The 17,594-nt window shown below is 37.9% G+C and overlaps 1 protein-coding gene across 1 annotated transcript; it reads left to right on the top strand.

The window, feature by feature from the left end:
- Positions 1–14,152: 14,152 nt before the first annotated feature.
- LOC308329084 (transmembrane protein 179-like) lies at positions 14,153–17,363 on the top strand. Its single transcript, XM_080783286.1, has 4 exons — positions 14,153–14,463; positions 15,200–15,337; positions 15,416–15,494; positions 17,154–17,363. The coding sequence occupies exons 1-4, from the start codon at positions 14,162–14,164 to the stop codon at positions 17,331–17,333; spliced, it is 699 nt and encodes a 232-aa protein (XP_080639412.1). The 5' UTR covers positions 14,153–14,161; the 3' UTR covers positions 17,334–17,363.
- The last annotated feature ends 231 nt before the right edge of the window (positions 17,364–17,594 follow it).

The raw sequence follows: 17,594 nt of genomic DNA, 5'->3' as shown, positions 1-17,594 counted from the left end.
AATGATGAAAAACGGCGCGCTATAGTATGCCGTACGATATGGGCTATAGCCCATGGTCCAAAATGATGAGAAACGAGGCTAACTTTTTTTTCAAAATTTCAAAAAACATGGGCTATAACCCATCGTTTTTGTCATTTTGTCATTTTTTTCAAATCGTCAAAAATGATGAAAAACGGCGCGCTATAGTATGCCGTACGATATGGGCTATAGCCCATGGTCCAAAATGATGAGAAACGAGGCTAACTTTTTTTTTCAAAATTTCAAAAAACATGGGCTATAACCCATCGTTTCTGTCATTTCGTCATTTTTTTCAAATCCTCAAAAATGATGAAAAACGGCGCGCTATAGTATGCCGTACGATATGGGCTATAGCCCATGGTCCAAAATGATGAGAAACGAGGCTAACTTTTTTTTTCAAAATGTCAAAAAACATGGGCTATAACCCATCGTTTTTGTCATTTCGTAATTTTTTTCAAATCCTCAAAAATGATGAAAAACGGCGCGCTATAGTATGCCGTACGATATGGGCTATAGCCCCTGGTCCAAAATGATGAGAAACGAGGCTAACTTTTTTTTTCAAAATTTCAAAAACATGGGCTATAACCCATCGTTTTTGTCATTTCGTCATTTTTTTTAAATCCTCAAAAATGATGAAAAACGGCGCGCTATAGTATGCCGTACGATATGGGCTATAGCCCATGGTCCAAAATGATGAGAAACGAGGCTACCTTTTTTTTAAAAATTTCAAAAAACATGGGCTATAACCCATCGTTTTTGTCATTTTGTCATTTTTTTCAAATCCTCAAAAATGATGAAAAACGGCGCGCTATAGTATGCCGTACGATATGGGCTATAGCCCATGGTCCAAAATGATGAGAAACGAGGCTAACTTTTTTTTCAAAAATTCAAAAAACATGGGCTATAACCCATCGTTTTTGTCATTTCGTCATTTTTTTCAAATCCTCAAAAATGATGAAAAACGGCGCGCTATAGTATGCCGTACGATATGGGCTATAGCCCATGGTCCAAAATGATGAGAAACGAGGCTAACTTTTTTTTTCAAAATGTCAAAAAACATGGGCTATAACCCATCGTTTTTGTCATTTCGTCATTTTTTTCAAATCCTCAAAAATGATGAAAAACGGCGCGCTATAGTATGCCGTACGATATGGGCTATAGCCCATGGTCCAAAATGATGAGAAACGAGGCTAACTTTTTTTTTCAAAATGTCAAAAAACATGGGCTATAACCCATCGTTTTTGTCATTTCGTCATTTTTTTCAAATCCTCAAAAATGATGAAAAACGGCGCGCTATAGTATGCCGTACGATATGGGCTATAGCCCATGGTCCAAAATGATGAGAAACGAGGCTAACTTTTTTTTCAAAATTTCAAAAAACATGGGCTATAACCCATCGTTTTTGTCATTTCGTCATTTTTTTCAAATCCTCAAAAATGATGAAAAACGGCGCGCTATAGTATGCCGTACGATATGGGCTATAGCCCATGGTCCAAAATGATGAGAAACGAGGCTAACTTTTTTTTTCAAAATTTCAAAAAACATGGGCTATAACCCATCGTTTCTGTCATTTCGTCATTTTTTTCAAATCGTCAAAAATGATGAAAAACGGCGCGCTATAGTATGCCGTACGATATGGGCTATAGCCCATGGTCCAAAATGATGAGAAACGAGGCTAACTTTTTTTTCAAAATTTCAAAAAACATGGGCTATAACCCATCGTTTTTGTCATTTCGTCATTTTTTTCAAATCCTCAAAAATGATGAAAAACGGCGCGCTATAGTATGCCGTACGATATGGGCTATAGCCCATGGTCCAAAATGATGAGAAACGAGGCTAACTTTTTTTTTCAAAATGTCAAAAAACATGGGCTATAACCCATCGTTTTTGTCATTTCGTCATTTTTTTCAAATCCTCAAAAATGATGAAAAACGGCGCGCTATAGTATGCCGTACGATATGGGCTATAGCCCATGGTCCAAAATGATGAGAAACGAGGCTAACTTTTTTTTCAAAATTTCAAAAAACATGGGCTATAACCCATCGTTTTTGTCATTTCGTCATTTTTTTCGAATCCTCAAAAATGATGAAAAACGGCGCGCTATAGTATGCCGTACGATATGGGCTATAGCCCATGGTCCAAAATGATGAGAAACGAGGCTAACTTTTTTTTCCAAAATTTCAAAAACATGGGCTATAACCCATCGTTTTTGTCATTTTGTCATTTTTTTCAAATCGTCAAAAATGATGAAAAACGGCGCGCTATAGTATGCCGTACGATATGGGCTATAGCCCATGGTCCAAAATGATGAGAAACGAGGCTAACTTTTTTTTTCAAAATGTCAAAAAACATGGGCTATAACCCATCGTTTTTGTCATTTCGTCATTTTTTTCAAATCCTCAAAAATGATGAAAAACGGCGCGCTATAGTATGCCGTACGATATGGGCTATAGCCCATGGTCCAAAATGATGAGAAACGAGGCTAACTTTTTTTTCAAAATTTCAAAAAACATGGGCTATAACCCATCGTTTTTGTCATTTCGTCATTTTTTTCAAATCCTCAAAAATGATGAAAAACGGCGCGCTATAGTATGCCGTACGATATGGGCTATAGCCCATGGTCCAAAATGATGAGAAACGAGGCTAACTTTTTTTTCCAAAATTTCAAAAACATGGGCTATAACCCATCGTTTTTGTCATTTTGTCATTTTTTTCAAATCGTCAAAAATGATGAAAAACGGCGCGCTATAGTATGCCGTACGATATGGGCTATAGCCCATGGTCCAAAATGATGAGAAACGAGGCTAACTTTTTTTTTCAAAATTTCAAAAAACATGGGCTATAACCCATCGTTTCTGTCATTTCGTCATTTTTTTCAAATCGTCAAAAATGATGAAAAACGGCGCGCTATAGTATGCTGTACGATATGGGCTATAGCCCATGGTCCAAAATGATGAGAAACGAGGCTAACTTTTTTTTTCAAAATTTCAAAAAACATGGGCTATAACCCATCGTTTTTGTCATTTTGTCATTTTTTTCAAATGCTCAAAAATGATGAAAAACGGCGCGCTATAGTATGCCGTACGATATGGGCTATAGCCCATGGTCCAAAATGATGAGAAACGAGGCTAACTTTTTTTTTCAAAATTTCAAAAACATGGGCTATAACCCATCGTTTTTGTCATTTCGTCATTTTTTTCAAATCCTCAAAAATGATGAAAAACGGCGCGCTATAGTATGCCGTACGATATGGGCTATAGCCCATGGTCCAAAATGATGAGAAACGAGGCTAACTTTTTTTTTCAACATTTCAATAAACATGGGCTATAACCCATCGTTTTTGTCATTTCGTCATTTTTTTCAAATCCTCAAAAATGATGAAAAACGGCGCGCTATAGTATGCCGTACGATATGGGCTATAGCCCATGGTCCAAAATTATGAGAAACGAGGCTAACTATTTTTTTCAAAATTTCAAAAACATGGGCTATAACCCATCGTTTTTGTCATTTCGTCATTTTTTTCAAATCGTCAAAAATGATGAAAAACGGCGCGCTATAGTATGCCGTACGATATGGGCTATAGCCCATGGTCCAAAATGATGAGAAACAAGGCTAACTTTTTTTTTTTTTTTTTCAAAAAACATGGGCTATAACCCATCGTTTTTGTAATTTCGTATTTTTTTTTAAATCCTCAAAAATGATGAAAAACGGCGCCCTATAGTATGCCGTACGATATGGGCTATAGCCCATGGTCCAAAATTATGAGAAACGAGGCTAACTTTTTTTTTCAAAATTTCAAAAAACATGGGCTATAACCCATCGTTTTTGTAATTTCGTATTTTTTTTTAAATCCTCAAAAATGATGAAAAACGGCGCCCTATAGTATGCCGTACGATATGGGCTATAGCCCATGGTCCAAAATTATGAGAAACGAGGCTAACTATTTTTTTCAAAATTTCAAAAACATGGGCTATAACCCATCGTTTTTGTCATTTCGTCATTTTTTTCAAATCGTCAAAAATGATGAAAAACGGAACGCTATAGTATGCCGTACGATATGGGCTATAGCCCATGGTCCAAAATGATGAGAAACAAGGCTAACTTTCTTTTTTTTAATTTAAAAAACATGGGCTATAACCCATCGTTTTTGTCATTTCGTCATTTTTTTCAAATCCTCAAAAATGATGAAAAACGGCGCGCTATAGTATGCCGTACGATATGGGCTATAGCCCATGGTCCAAAATGATGAGAAACGAGGCTAACTTTTTTTTCAAAATTTCAAAAAACATGGGCTATAACCCATCGTTTTTGTCATTTCGTCATTTTTTTCAAATCCTCAAAAATGATGAAAAACGGCGCGCTATAGTATGCCGTACGATATGGGCTATAGCCCATGGTCCAAAATGATGAGAAACGAGGCTAACTTTTTTTTCCAAAATTTCAAAAACATGGGCTATAACCCATCGTTTTTGTCATTTTGTCATTTTTTTCAAATCGTCAAAAATGATGAAAAACGGCGCGCTATAGTATGCCGTACGATATGGGCTATAGCCCATGGTCCAAAATGATGAGAAACGAGGCTAACTTTTTTTTTCAAAATTTCAAAAAACATGGGCTATAACCCATCGTTTCTGTCATTTCGTCATTTTTTTCAAATCGTCAAAAATGATGAAAAACGGCGCGCTATAGTATGCTGTACGATATGGGCTATAGCCCATGGTCCAAAATGATGAGAAACGAGGCTAACTTTTTTTTTCAAAATTTCAAAAAACATGGGCTATAACCCATCGTTTTTGTCATTTTGTCATTTTTTTCAAATGCTCAAAAATGATGAAAAACGGCGCGCTATAGTATGCCGTACGATATGGGCTATAGCCCATGGTCCAAAATGATGAGAAACGAGGCTAACTTTTTTTTTCAAAATTTCAAAAACATGGGCTATAACCCATCGTTTTTGTCATTTCGTCATTTTTTTCAAATCCTCAAAAATGATGAAAAACGGCGCGCTATAGTATGCCGTACGATATGGGCTATAGCCCATGGTCCAAAATGATGAGAAACGAGGCTAACTTTTTTTTTCAACATTTCAATAAACATGGGCTATAACCCATCGTTTTTGTCATTTCGTCATTTTTTTCAAATCCTCAAAAATGATGAAAAACGGCGCGCTATAGTATGCCGTACGATATGGGCTATAGCCCATGGTCCAAAATTATGAGAAACGAGGCTAACTATTTTTTTCAAAATTTCAAAAACATGGGCTATAACCCATCGTTTTTGTCATTTCGTCATTTTTTTCAAATCGTCAAAAATGATGAAAAACGGCGCGCTATAGTATGCCGTACGATATGGGCTATAGCCCATGGTCCAAAATGATGAGAAACAAGGCTAACTTTTTTTTTTTTTTTTTCAAAAAACATGGGCTATAACCCATCGTTTTTGTAATTTCGTATTTTTTTTTAAATCCTCAAAAATGATGAAAAACGGCGCCCTATAGTATGCCGTACGATATGGGCTATAGCCCATGGTCCAAAATTATGAGAAACGAGGCTAACTTTTTTTTTCAAAATTTCAAAAAACATGGGCTATAACCCATCGTTTTTGTAATTTCGTATTTTTTTTTAAATCCTCAAAAATGATGAAAAACGGCGCCCTATAGTATGCCGTACGATATGGGCTATAGCCCATGGTCCAAAATTATGAGAAACGAGGCTAACTATTTTTTTCAAAATTTCAAAAACATGGGCTATAACCCATTGTTTTTGTCATTTCGTCATTTTTTTCAAATCGTCAAAAATGATGAAAAACGGAACGCTATAGTATGCCGTACGATATGGGCTATAGCCCATGGTCCAAAATGATGAGAAACAAGGCTAACTTTCTTTTTTTTAATTTAAAAAACATGGGCTATAACCCATCGTTTTTGTCATTTCGTCATTTTTTTCAAATCCTCAAAAATGATGAAAAACGGCGCGCTATAGTATGCCGTACGATATGGGCTATAGCCCATGGTCCAAAATGATGAGAAACGAGGCTAACTTTTTTTTCAAAATTTCAAAAAACATGGGCTATAACCCATCGTTTTTGTCATTTCGTCATTTTTTTCAAATCCTCAAAAATGATGAAAAACGGCGCGCTATAGTATGCCGTACGATATGGGCTATAGCCCATGGTCCAAAATGATGAGAAACGAGGCTAACTTTTTTTTCCAAAATTTCAAAAACATGGGCTATAACCCATCGTTTTTGTCATTTTGTCATTTTTTTCAAATCGTCAAAAATGATGAAAAACGGCGCGCTATAGTATGCCGTACGATATGGGCTATAGCCCATGGTCCAAAATGATGAGAAACGAGGCTAACTTTTTTTTTCAAAATTTCAAAAAACACGGGCTATAACCCATCGTTTCTGTCATTTCGTCATTTTTTTCAAATCGTCAAAAATGATGAAAAACGGCGCGCTATAGTATGCCGTACGATATGGGCTATAGCCCATGGTCCAAAATGATGAGAAACGAGGCTAACGTTTTTTTCAAAATTTCAAAAAACATGGGCTATAACCCATCGTTTTTGTCATTTCGTCATTTTTTTCAAATCCTCAAAAATGATGAAAAACGGCGCGCTATAGTATGCCGTACGATATGGGCTATAGCCCATGGTCCAAAATGATGAGAAACGAGGCTAACTTTTTTTTTCAAAATGTCAAAAAACATGGGCTATAACCCATCGTTTTTGTCATTTCGTCATTTTTTTCAAATCCTCAAAAATGATGAAAAACGGCGCGCTATAGTATGCTGTACGATATGGGCTATAGCCCATGGTCCAAAATGATGAGAAACGAGGCTAACTTTTTTTTTCAACATTTCAATAAACATGGGCTATAACCCATCGTTTTTGTCATTTTGTCATTTTTTTCAAATGCTCAAAAATGATGAAAAACGGCGCGCTATAGTATGCCGTACGATATGGGCTATAGCCCATGGTCCAAAATGATGAGAAACGAGGCTAACTTTTTTTTTCAACATTTCAATAAACATGGGCTATAACCCATCGTTTTTGTCATTTCGTCATTTTTTTCAAATCCTCAAAAATGATGAAAAACGGCGCGCTATAGTATGCCGTACGATATGGGCTATAGCCCATGGTCCAAAATGATGAGAAACGAGGCTAACTTTTTTTTTCAAAATGTCAAAAAACATGGGCTATAACCCATCGTTTTTGTCATTTCGTCATTTTTTTCAAATCCTCAAAAATGATGAAAAACGGCGCGCTATAGTATGCCGTACGATATGGGCTATAGCCCATGGTCCAAAATGATGAGAAACGAGGCTAACTTTTTTTTTCAAAATGTCAAAAAACATGGGCTATAACCCATCGTTTTTGTCATTTCGTCATTTTTTTCAAATCCTCAAAAATGATGAAAAACGGCGCGCTATAGTATGCCGTACGATATGGGCTATAGCCCATGGTCCAAAATGATGAGAAACGAGGCTAACTTTTTTTTTCAACATTTCAATAAACATGGGCTATAACCCATCGTTTTTGTCATTTTGTCATTTTTTTCAAATGCTCAAAAATGATGAAAAACGGCGCGCTATAGTATGCCGTACGATATGGGCTATAGCCCATGGTCCAAAATGATGAGAAACGAGGCTAACTTTTTTTTTCAACATTTCAATAAACATGGGCTATAACCCATCGTTTTTGTCATTTCGTCATTTTTTTCAAATCCTCAAAAATGATGAAAAACGGCGCGCTATAGTATGCCGTACGATATGGGCTATAGCCCATGGTCCAAAATGATGAGAAACGAGGCTAACTTTTTTTTTCAAAATGTCAAAAAACATGGGCTATAACCCATCGTTTTTGTCATTTCGTCATTTTTTTCAAATCCTCAAAAATGATGAAAAACGGCGCGCTATAGTATGCCGTACGATATGGGCTATAGCCCATGTTCCAAAATGATGAGAAACGAGGCTAACTTTTTTTTTCAAAATTTCAAAAAACATGGGCTATAACCCATCGTTTCTGTCATTTCGTCATTTTTTTCAAATCGTCAAAAATGATGAAAAACGGCGCGCTATAGTATGCCGTACGATATGGGCTATAGCCCATGGTCCAAAATGATGAGAAACGAGGCTAACTTTTTTTTTCAAAATTTCAAAAAACATGGGCTATAACCCATCGTTTTTGTCATTTTGTCATTTTTTTCAAATGCTCAAAAATGATGAAAAACGGCGCGCTATAGTATGCCGTACGATATGGGCTATAGCCCATGGTCCAAAATGATGAGAAACGAGGCTAACTTTTTTTTTCAACATTTCAATAAACATGGGCTATAACCCATCGTTTTTGTCATTTCGTCATTTTTTTCAAATCCTCAAAAATGATGAAAAACGGCGCGCTATAGTATGCCGTACGATATGGGCTATAGCCCATGGTCCAAAATTATGAGAAACGAGGCTAACTATTTTTTTCAAAATTTCAAAAACATGGGCTATAACCCATCGTTTTTGTCATTTCGTCATTTTTTTTAAATCCTCAAAAATGATGAAAAACGGCGCCCTATAGTATGCCGTACGATATGGGCTATAGCCCATGGTCGAAAATTATGAGAAACGAGGCTAACTATTTTTTTCAAAATTTTAAAAACATGGGCTATAACCCATCGTTTTTGTCATTTCGTCATTTTTTTCAAATCGTCAAAAATGATGAAAAACGGAACGCTATAGTATGCCGTACGATATGGGCTATAGCCCATGGTCCAAAATGATGAGAAACAAGGCTAACTTTCTTTTTTTTAATTTCAATAAACATGGGCTATAACCCATCGTTTTTGTCATTTCGTCATTTTTTTCAAATCCTCAAAAATGATGAAAAACGGCGCGCTATAGTATGCCGTACGATATGGGCTATAGCCCATGGTCCAAAATTATGAGAAACGAGGCTAACTATTTTTTTCAAAATTTCAAAAACATGGGCTATAACCCATCGTTTTTGTCATTTCGTCATTTTTTTTAAATCCTCAAAAATGATGAAAAACGGCGCCCTATAGTATGCCGTACGATATGGGCTATAGCCCATGGTCGAAAATTATGAGAAACGAGGCTAACTATTTTTTTCAAAATTTTAAAAACATGGGCTATAACCCATCGTTTTTGTCATTTCGTCATTTTTTTCAAATCGTCAAAAATGATGAAAAACGGAACGCTATAGTATGCCGTACGATATGGGCTATAGCCCATGGTCCAAAATGATGAGAAACAAGGCTAACTTTCTTTTTTTTAATTTAAAAAACATGGGCTATAACCCATCGTTTTTGTCATTTCGTCATTTTTTTCAAATCCTCAAAAATGATGAAAAACGGCGCGCTATAGTATGCCGTACGATATGGGCTATAGCCCATGGTCCAAAATGATGAGAAACGAGGCTAACTTTTTTTTCAAAATTTCAAAAAACATGGGCTATAACCCATCGTTTTTGTCATTTCGTCATTTTTTTCAAATCCTCAAAAATGATGAAAAACGGCGCGCTATAGTATGCCGTACGATATGGGCTATAGCCCATGGTCCAAAATGATGAGAAACGAGGCTAACTTTTTTTTCCAAAATTTCAAAAACATGGGCTATAACCCATCGTTTTTGTCATTTTGTCATTTTTTTCAAATCGTCAAAAATGATGAAAAACGGCGCGCTATAGTATGCCGTACGATATGGGCTATAGCCCATGGTCCAAAATGATGAGAAACGAGGCTAACTTTTTTTTTCAAAATTTCAAAAAACACGGGCTATAACCCATCGTTTCTGTCATTTCGTCATTTTTTTCAAATCGTCAAAAATGATGAAAAACGGCGCGCTATAGTATGCCGTACGATATGGGCTATAGCCCATGGTCCAAAATGATGAGAAACGAGGCTAACGTTTTTTTCAAAATTTCAAAAAACATGGGCTATAACCCATCGTTTTTGTCATTTCGTCATTTTTTTCAAATCCTCAAAAATGATGAAAAACGGCGCGCTATAGTATGCCGTACGATATGGGCTATAGCCCATGGTCCAAAATGATGAGAAACGAGGCTAACTTTTTTTTTCAAAATGTCAAAAAACATGGGCTATAACCCATCGTTTTTGTCATTTCGTCATTTTTTTCAAATCCTCAAAAATGATGAAAAACGGCGCGCTATAGTATGCCGTACGATATGGGCTATAGCCCATGGTCCAAAATGATGAGAAACGAGGCTAACTTTTTTTTCAAAATTTCAAAAAACATGGGCTATAACCCATCGTTTTTGTCATTTCGTCATTTTTTTCAAATCCTCAAAAATGATGAAAAACGGCGCGCTATAGTATGCCGTACGATATGGGCTATAGCCCATGGTCCAAAATGATGAGAAACGAGGCTAACTTTTTTTTCCAAAATTTCAAAAACATGGGCTATAACCCATCGTTTTTGTCATTTTGTCATTTTTTTCAAATCGTCAAAAATGATGAAAAACGGCGCGCTATAGTATGCCGTACGATATGGGCTATAGCCCATGGTCCAAAATGATGAGAAACGAGGCTAACTTTTTTTTTCAAAATTTCAAAAAACATGGGCTATAACCCATCGTTTCTGTCATTTCGTCATTTTTTTCAAATCGTCAAAAATGATGAAAAACGGCGCGCTATAGTATGCCGTACGATATGGGCTATAGCCCATGGTCCAAAATGATGAGAAACGAGGCTAACTTTTTTTTTCAAAATTTCAAAAAACATGGGCTATAACCCATCGTTTTTGTCATTTTGTCATTTTTTTCAAATGCTCAAAAATGATGAAAAACGGCGCGCTATAGTATGCCGTACGATATGGGCTATAGCCCATGGTCCAAAATGATGAGAAACGAGGCTAACTTTTTTTTTCAAAATTTCAAAAACATGGGCTATAACCCATCGTTTTTGTCATTTCGTCATTTTTTTCAAATCCTCAAAAATGATGAAAAACGGCACGCTATAGTATGCCGTACGATATGGGCTATAGCCCATGGTCCAAAATGATGAGAAACGAGGCTAACTTTTTTTTTCAACATTTCAATAAACATGGGCTATAACCCATCGTTTTTGTCATTTCGTCATTTTTTTCAAATCCTCAAAAATGATGAAAAACGGCGCGCTATAGTATGCCGTACGATATGGGCTATAGCCCATGGTCCAAAATTATGAGAAACGAGGCTAACAATTTTTTTCAAAATTTCAAAAACATGGGCTATAACCCATCGTTTTTGTCATTTCGTCATTTTTTTCAAATCGTCAAAAATGATGAAAAACGGCGCGCTATAGTATGCCGTACGATATGGGCTATAGCCCATGGTCCAAAATGATGAGAAACAAGGCTAACTTTTTTTTTTTTAATTTAAAAAAACATGGGCTATAACCCATCGTTTTTGTAATTTCGTATTTTTTTTTAAATCCTCAAAAATGATGAAAAACGGCGCCCTATAGTATGCCGTACGATATGGGCTATAGCCCATGGTCCAAAATTATGAGAAACGAGGCTAACTTTTTTTTTCAAAATTTCAAAAAACATGGGCTATAACCCATCGTTTTTGTAATTTCGTATTTTTTTTTAAATCCTCAAAAATGATGAAAAACGGCGCCCTATAGTATGCCGTACGATATGGGCTATAGCCCATGGTCCAAAATTATGAGAAACGAGGCTAACTATTTTTTTCAAAATTTCAAAAACATGGGCTATAACCCATCGTTTTTGTCATTTCGTCATTTTTTTCAAATCCTCAAAAATGATGAAAAACGGAACGCTATAGTATGCCGTACGATATGGGCTATAGCCCATGGTCCAAAATGATGAGAAACAAGGCTAACTTTCTTTTTTTTAATTTAAAAAACATGGGCTATAACCCATCGTTTTTGTCATTTCGTCATTTTTTTCAAATCCTCAAAAATGATGAAAAACGGCGCGCTATAGTATGCCGTACGATATGGGCTATAGCCCATGGTCCAAAATGATGAGAAACGAGGCTAACTTTTTTTTTCAAAATTTCAAAAAACATGGGCTATAACCCATCGTTTTTGTCATTTCGTCATTTTTTTCAAATCCTCAAAAATGATGAAAAACGGCGCGCTATAGTATGCCGTACGATATGGGCTATAGCCCATGGTCCAAAATGATGAGAAACGAGGCTAACTTTTTTTTTCAACATTTCAAAAAACATGGGCTATAACCCATCGTTTTTGTCATTTCGTCATTTTTTTCAAATCCTCAAAAATGATGAAAAACGGCGCGCTATAGTATGCCGTACGATATGGGCTATAGCCCATGGTCCAAAATGATGAGAAACGAGGCTAACTTTTTTTTCAAAATTTCAAAAAACATGGGCTATAACCCATCGTTTTTGTCATTTCGTCATTTTTTTCAAATCGTCAAAAATGATGAAAAACGGCGCGCTATAGTATGCCGTACGATATGGGCTATAGCCCATTGTCCAAAATGATGAGAAACGAGGCTAACTTTTTTTTTCAAAATTTCAAAAACATGGGCTATAACCCATCGTTTTTGTCATTTCGTCATTTTTTTCAAATCCTCAAAAATGATGAAAAACGGCGCGCTATAGTATACCGTACGATATGGGCTATGGGCGTTTCTCATAAATTATGAGAAACGAGGATAACTTTTATTTTTCAAAATTTGGACAGTCTTAATTTTTGCACTACCTCCAGTTCAGCACTCAGCAATTACAGGCCTGTTCCTGACTGTTGCATTTCCATTAGCTTTTCATTTGAAATTCATTTGTTATGGCAAAAATGGTGTCCTGGCGAATTATGTGACCATCTTGCGAGCTTCCTGTTCCAGGAATTGCCTGTTATATACATACTTTTGTGCATATACATTCATACTCTCACACACACACACACACACACACACACACAACACACACACACACACACACACACACACACACACACACACACACACACACACACACACACGCACGCACACACACACGCACACGCACACACACACACACACACACACACACACACACACACACACACACACACGCACACACACACGTGCGAATGAAGTATTTATATATGTGTGAATGAAGTATGTATGTGCAAGTGAAGTATTTATATATGTGCGAATGCAGTATGTATGTATGTATGTACAAGTGAAGTATGTATGTGCAAGTGAAGTATGTATGTATGTGCAAGTGAAGTATGTATGTATGTGCAAGTGAAGTATCTATGTATGTGCAAATGAAGTATGTATGTATGTATGTATGTGCGAATGAAGTATTTATATATGTGTGAATGAAGTATGTATGTATGTACAAGTGAAGTATGTATGTATGTGCAAGTGAAGTATTTATATATGTGCGAATGCAGTATGTATGTATGTATGTACAAGTGAAGTATGTGTATGTGCAAGTTAAGTACCTAAATGTATGTAAGTGCAAGTGAAGTATGCATGTATGTGTATGTGAGATATGCATGTCTGTGCAAGTGAAGTACCAATATATATGTATGTGCAAGAGAAGTATACATGTATGTGCGAGTTGACTATAAATGTATGGCCTAAACGGCTTCCCATACCTGGGTCTACTGTCTGCCTTGACACTGAGCTGGCTGGCTTTTATAGCAGAAGTCTGACCGCAGCAGAGGACAATTGGGGAATCTGCTGCAGGTGTGCCAGCCTGGGTGTGTCTGTGTCAGTCTGAGTGGGGAGGAGAGACAGAGGGGATTGATGTCATGGCCACACGCAACAACTATAGGCTACATATTCGAGCATATAAGTCTATATTTAATATACATAACAAGGGGGCCGGGGCTGCCCCCTCTGCTGTGTGCACTGCTAAGGCATCTTATCTGAAATAGGCTATATCTTTTTATTTTTGCAATTATCAAAATGATTAATAGTTGAGCTTTCAGTTGTGGCTGGCTAGTTCAGATTCAGAATAACATAGGCTACTATACAGATGTGAACATAATCAAAGGTAAATGTTTATATTCAGGATGTTGATAAAGGTAAATATAATTAATTTAAAGCAGAGCTCATCGGATGCTGCGCCAGTGCGCCTACGCTCCTGCTCCGTGGGGTTCCCACTGCGCAGCCGCTGATGCTTCGGGACGCAGAAGAACGACAAAGAAAAATGGCCCTCGATAATTTAATATTTGCGCAATGTATTCTTTATTTTTTAGCCTTTGTGTTTGGCTTCATTGCCGTAGTGCCTCTATCCGAAAATACAGAGGACTTTGGTGGTAAATGCTTGCTCTTCACTCGTGGCATGTGGCAGAATGAGAACATCACTGTGTCGAAGCAGCGGTTCATCGTGGAGGAGTGGGGACCCGAGTCCTCCTGCAGTTTCATCACTTTTGTCGGGATAGCATCTCTTATCCTGTCCGCAGTGCAGGCGTGGAGACTGTTGTTCTTTCTATGCAAAGGACACGACGAGTGAGTGACCATTCACTTGTGGTTGTTCCACGACACTGTCAGGGTGTTTGATTATTTGATAGGCTGCACTCGGGCGAATGTATTTAGGCGTGCGTAGCTCTGGTCCATTGCATTTAGATGGAACGGGAGCAAGAGCAGTATAAGGCTATGGCTATGGACCAGTCCAGAGCTAAGGCGTGCGATGCTATATTTTATGTCCATCCACCCCCCACCCTATGTTGCAACGCACTGTTCGTGTTCTGACGGAATTAAATTCTGTGTTGTATTAGCCATTTTTCACATAGCCTGTACCAGGCCTTTTCAACTGGAAAAGCTAGATCATAAATATGCATCATTCATATAATCGATATCGCCCACACCAGCTGGGGGAGACAATTTAATTTGCTCCCTATATTAACAGCGGAGCAATCACATTCACATCTATACGGCTATTGGTTTTGATCTTCAATGACGCTTTTGGCTTTCACTGACATCAGACTATGTTAATGTTGTGTAATTGTTGTGCACCAAGGACAGGCAGGACCATTCTTTTGTGCACTTAAATAGGCGGCAGCATATATAGGCCTATCATATTATTATTATTATTATTATTATTATTTAGTTTTTAATCAGATATGATGTACAACATTATTACATTAAACACTATTCAACATTGTCACGCTGTCCCCCCCCCCCCCCCCATACTAGATGTTAATGTTGTGTTGTGGTACTTGTATTTGATTCTGCACACATCCAGCTCCGTCTTCAATGCCTTCCTGAACCTGGTCATCAGCTCTCTGGTGGTCGTCACTGTCTTCCTGTCCAGCACCATCATCAGTGTGGGCTTCAACCTGTGGTGTGATGCCATCACAGAGGGTGGCAGTATGCCCAGCAGGTGGGAGGGAAGCACTTCAATCAATCAATCAAATTTGTTTTTGGACTTCCTCCTAAACTCCCGTCTTTCGTTTGATAGTTGTGAGGACCTTCAGGACACCGATCTGGAGCTGGGATTGAACAACTCTGCCTTCTATGACCAGTTTGCTATAGCTCAGGTGAGACTATAGTTGTGTAGATTTATACAGGACACAAAAACTCTGATTACAGAGATAAAATACTAAATCCTATGTGTACGTACGATATGGGCTATAGCCCACGGTCCAAAATGATGAGAAACGAGGCTAACTTTTTTTTTCAAAATTTCAAAAAACATGGGCTATAACCCATCGTTTTTTTCATTTTTTCATTTTTTTCAAATCCTCAAAAATGATGAAAAACGGCGTGCCATAGTATGCCGTACGATATGGGCTATAGCCCATGGTCCAAAATTATGAGAAACGAGGCTAACTTTTTTTTTCAAATTTTCAAAAAACATGGGCTATAACCCATCGTTTTTTTCATTTTTTTCAAATCCTCAAAAATGATGAAAAACGGCGTGCCATAGTATGCCGTACGATATGGGCTATAGCCCATGGTCAAAATGATGAGAAACGAGGATAACTTTTTTTCCAAAATTTCAAAAAACATGGGCTATAACCCATCGTTTTTGTCATTTTTTCATTTTTTTCAAATCCTCAAAAATGATGAAAAACGGCGCGCTATAGTATGCCGTACGATATGGGCTATAGCCCATGGTCCAAAATGATGAGAAACGAGGCTAACTTTTTTTTTCAAAATTTCAAAAAACATGGGCTATAACCCATCGTTTTTGTCATTTCGTCATTTTTTTCAAATCCTCAAAAATTATGAAAAACGGCGCGCTATAGTATGCCGTACGTCTGTACACAGTAAAATACTGAGTGTTAATTATGGGTCAAATTATACACTTTTCTTTTTTTGAAGATTTTTCTTTGGCTTTCTGACTTTATTTAATATTATAAGTGAAGACTGACAGGAAATAGGCAGAGAGACATGGGGAGAGAGACCATTGAGAGTGGGACTCGAACGTGCCTTGACATGCTGTCAGGCTACTTAGGTGCCTGGACCGATACGCCAGCGCCCCAGGCCTCCCATTTATACACCCTTTGATGAGTTAAATTAACATTACATTTAGTTTGGCTCAGTTGAGTCAGTTCCACAGATAAACATTGTGAAAATATCCGCGAGGCATTGTGAGCTTCTAGATCGGCTATTTTCATGTTTCCCTCTTTCTTACCGGTACGTAAATATTTGACAATATGGCCAATTTGGTACTAAAAAGTCTTAAAGGTCATTCAATTGTAACTTTAGAAATGTGCAGAATGGATAATCTTATACTCTCATACTGTATGTTGCTTTGTTTACTGTTGAGTGAGAAAACAACGTTGTACATATAGATAATCATCTGGGGACCCCCCAAAATAATTTGGGGACCGCCCTGTGGTCCCGACTCCCGACCCCCAGTTTGGGAACCACTGGCTCAGCACTCCCCCTCCTTGCGGCCATCCATTTTAGCACTGACTGCCTCAGAGCATTCTGACGGACTGCTCTCTGGTGGTGTGTGATAATTAGCTTTTTAATCCTCATTTCCCGGTCTGCTGGGAGATGTCTATAATTCCCAATCTAATGTCTTCATATTTGATTTGGTGACATGACTGGTTTTTAAAGCAGTAGTGCATAGGTTTGTTAGCGCCGCAACTACCTGGCATTTAGAATTCCCCAGGTCTATTGATAGGTAGAGATTTCCGATTGTATGACGACAAAAGGCTGACCTGCTCTTTCCTGGATCTTTGCAGTTTGGCCTGTGGGCTGCCTGGCTCACCTGGTTGGGGATAGCAGTGATGGCCTTCCTGAAGGTCTACCACAACTACAGACAGGAGGACCTGTTGGACAGCTTGATCCATGAGAAGGACCTGCTGCTGGGGCGCTCTTCTTACCGTAGATCTGATGTAGACCTCAAGACTGGTCTGCTCTAGAACCCAGAAGACGTTCACTCACTCACTCACTCTCACACACTCTCTCTCTCTCTCTCTCACACACACACACACACACACACACACACACACACACACACACACACACACACACACACACACACACACACACACACACACACACACACACACACACACACACACACACACACACACACACACACACACACACACACACACACACACACACACACACACACACACACACACACACTTCTCGTGTTTGCCAGACCTGTTTGCCTG

The sequence above is a fragment of the Protomyctophum bolini genome (genome assembly GCF_963924005.1).
Source record: "Protomyctophum bolini genome assembly, chromosome: 15".
Lineage (NCBI taxonomy): Eukaryota > Metazoa > Chordata > Actinopteri > Myctophiformes > Myctophidae > Protomyctophum > Protomyctophum bolini.
Note: the sequence above shows the minus strand (reverse complement) of the source record. Positions and strands in the feature narration are given on the sequence as shown.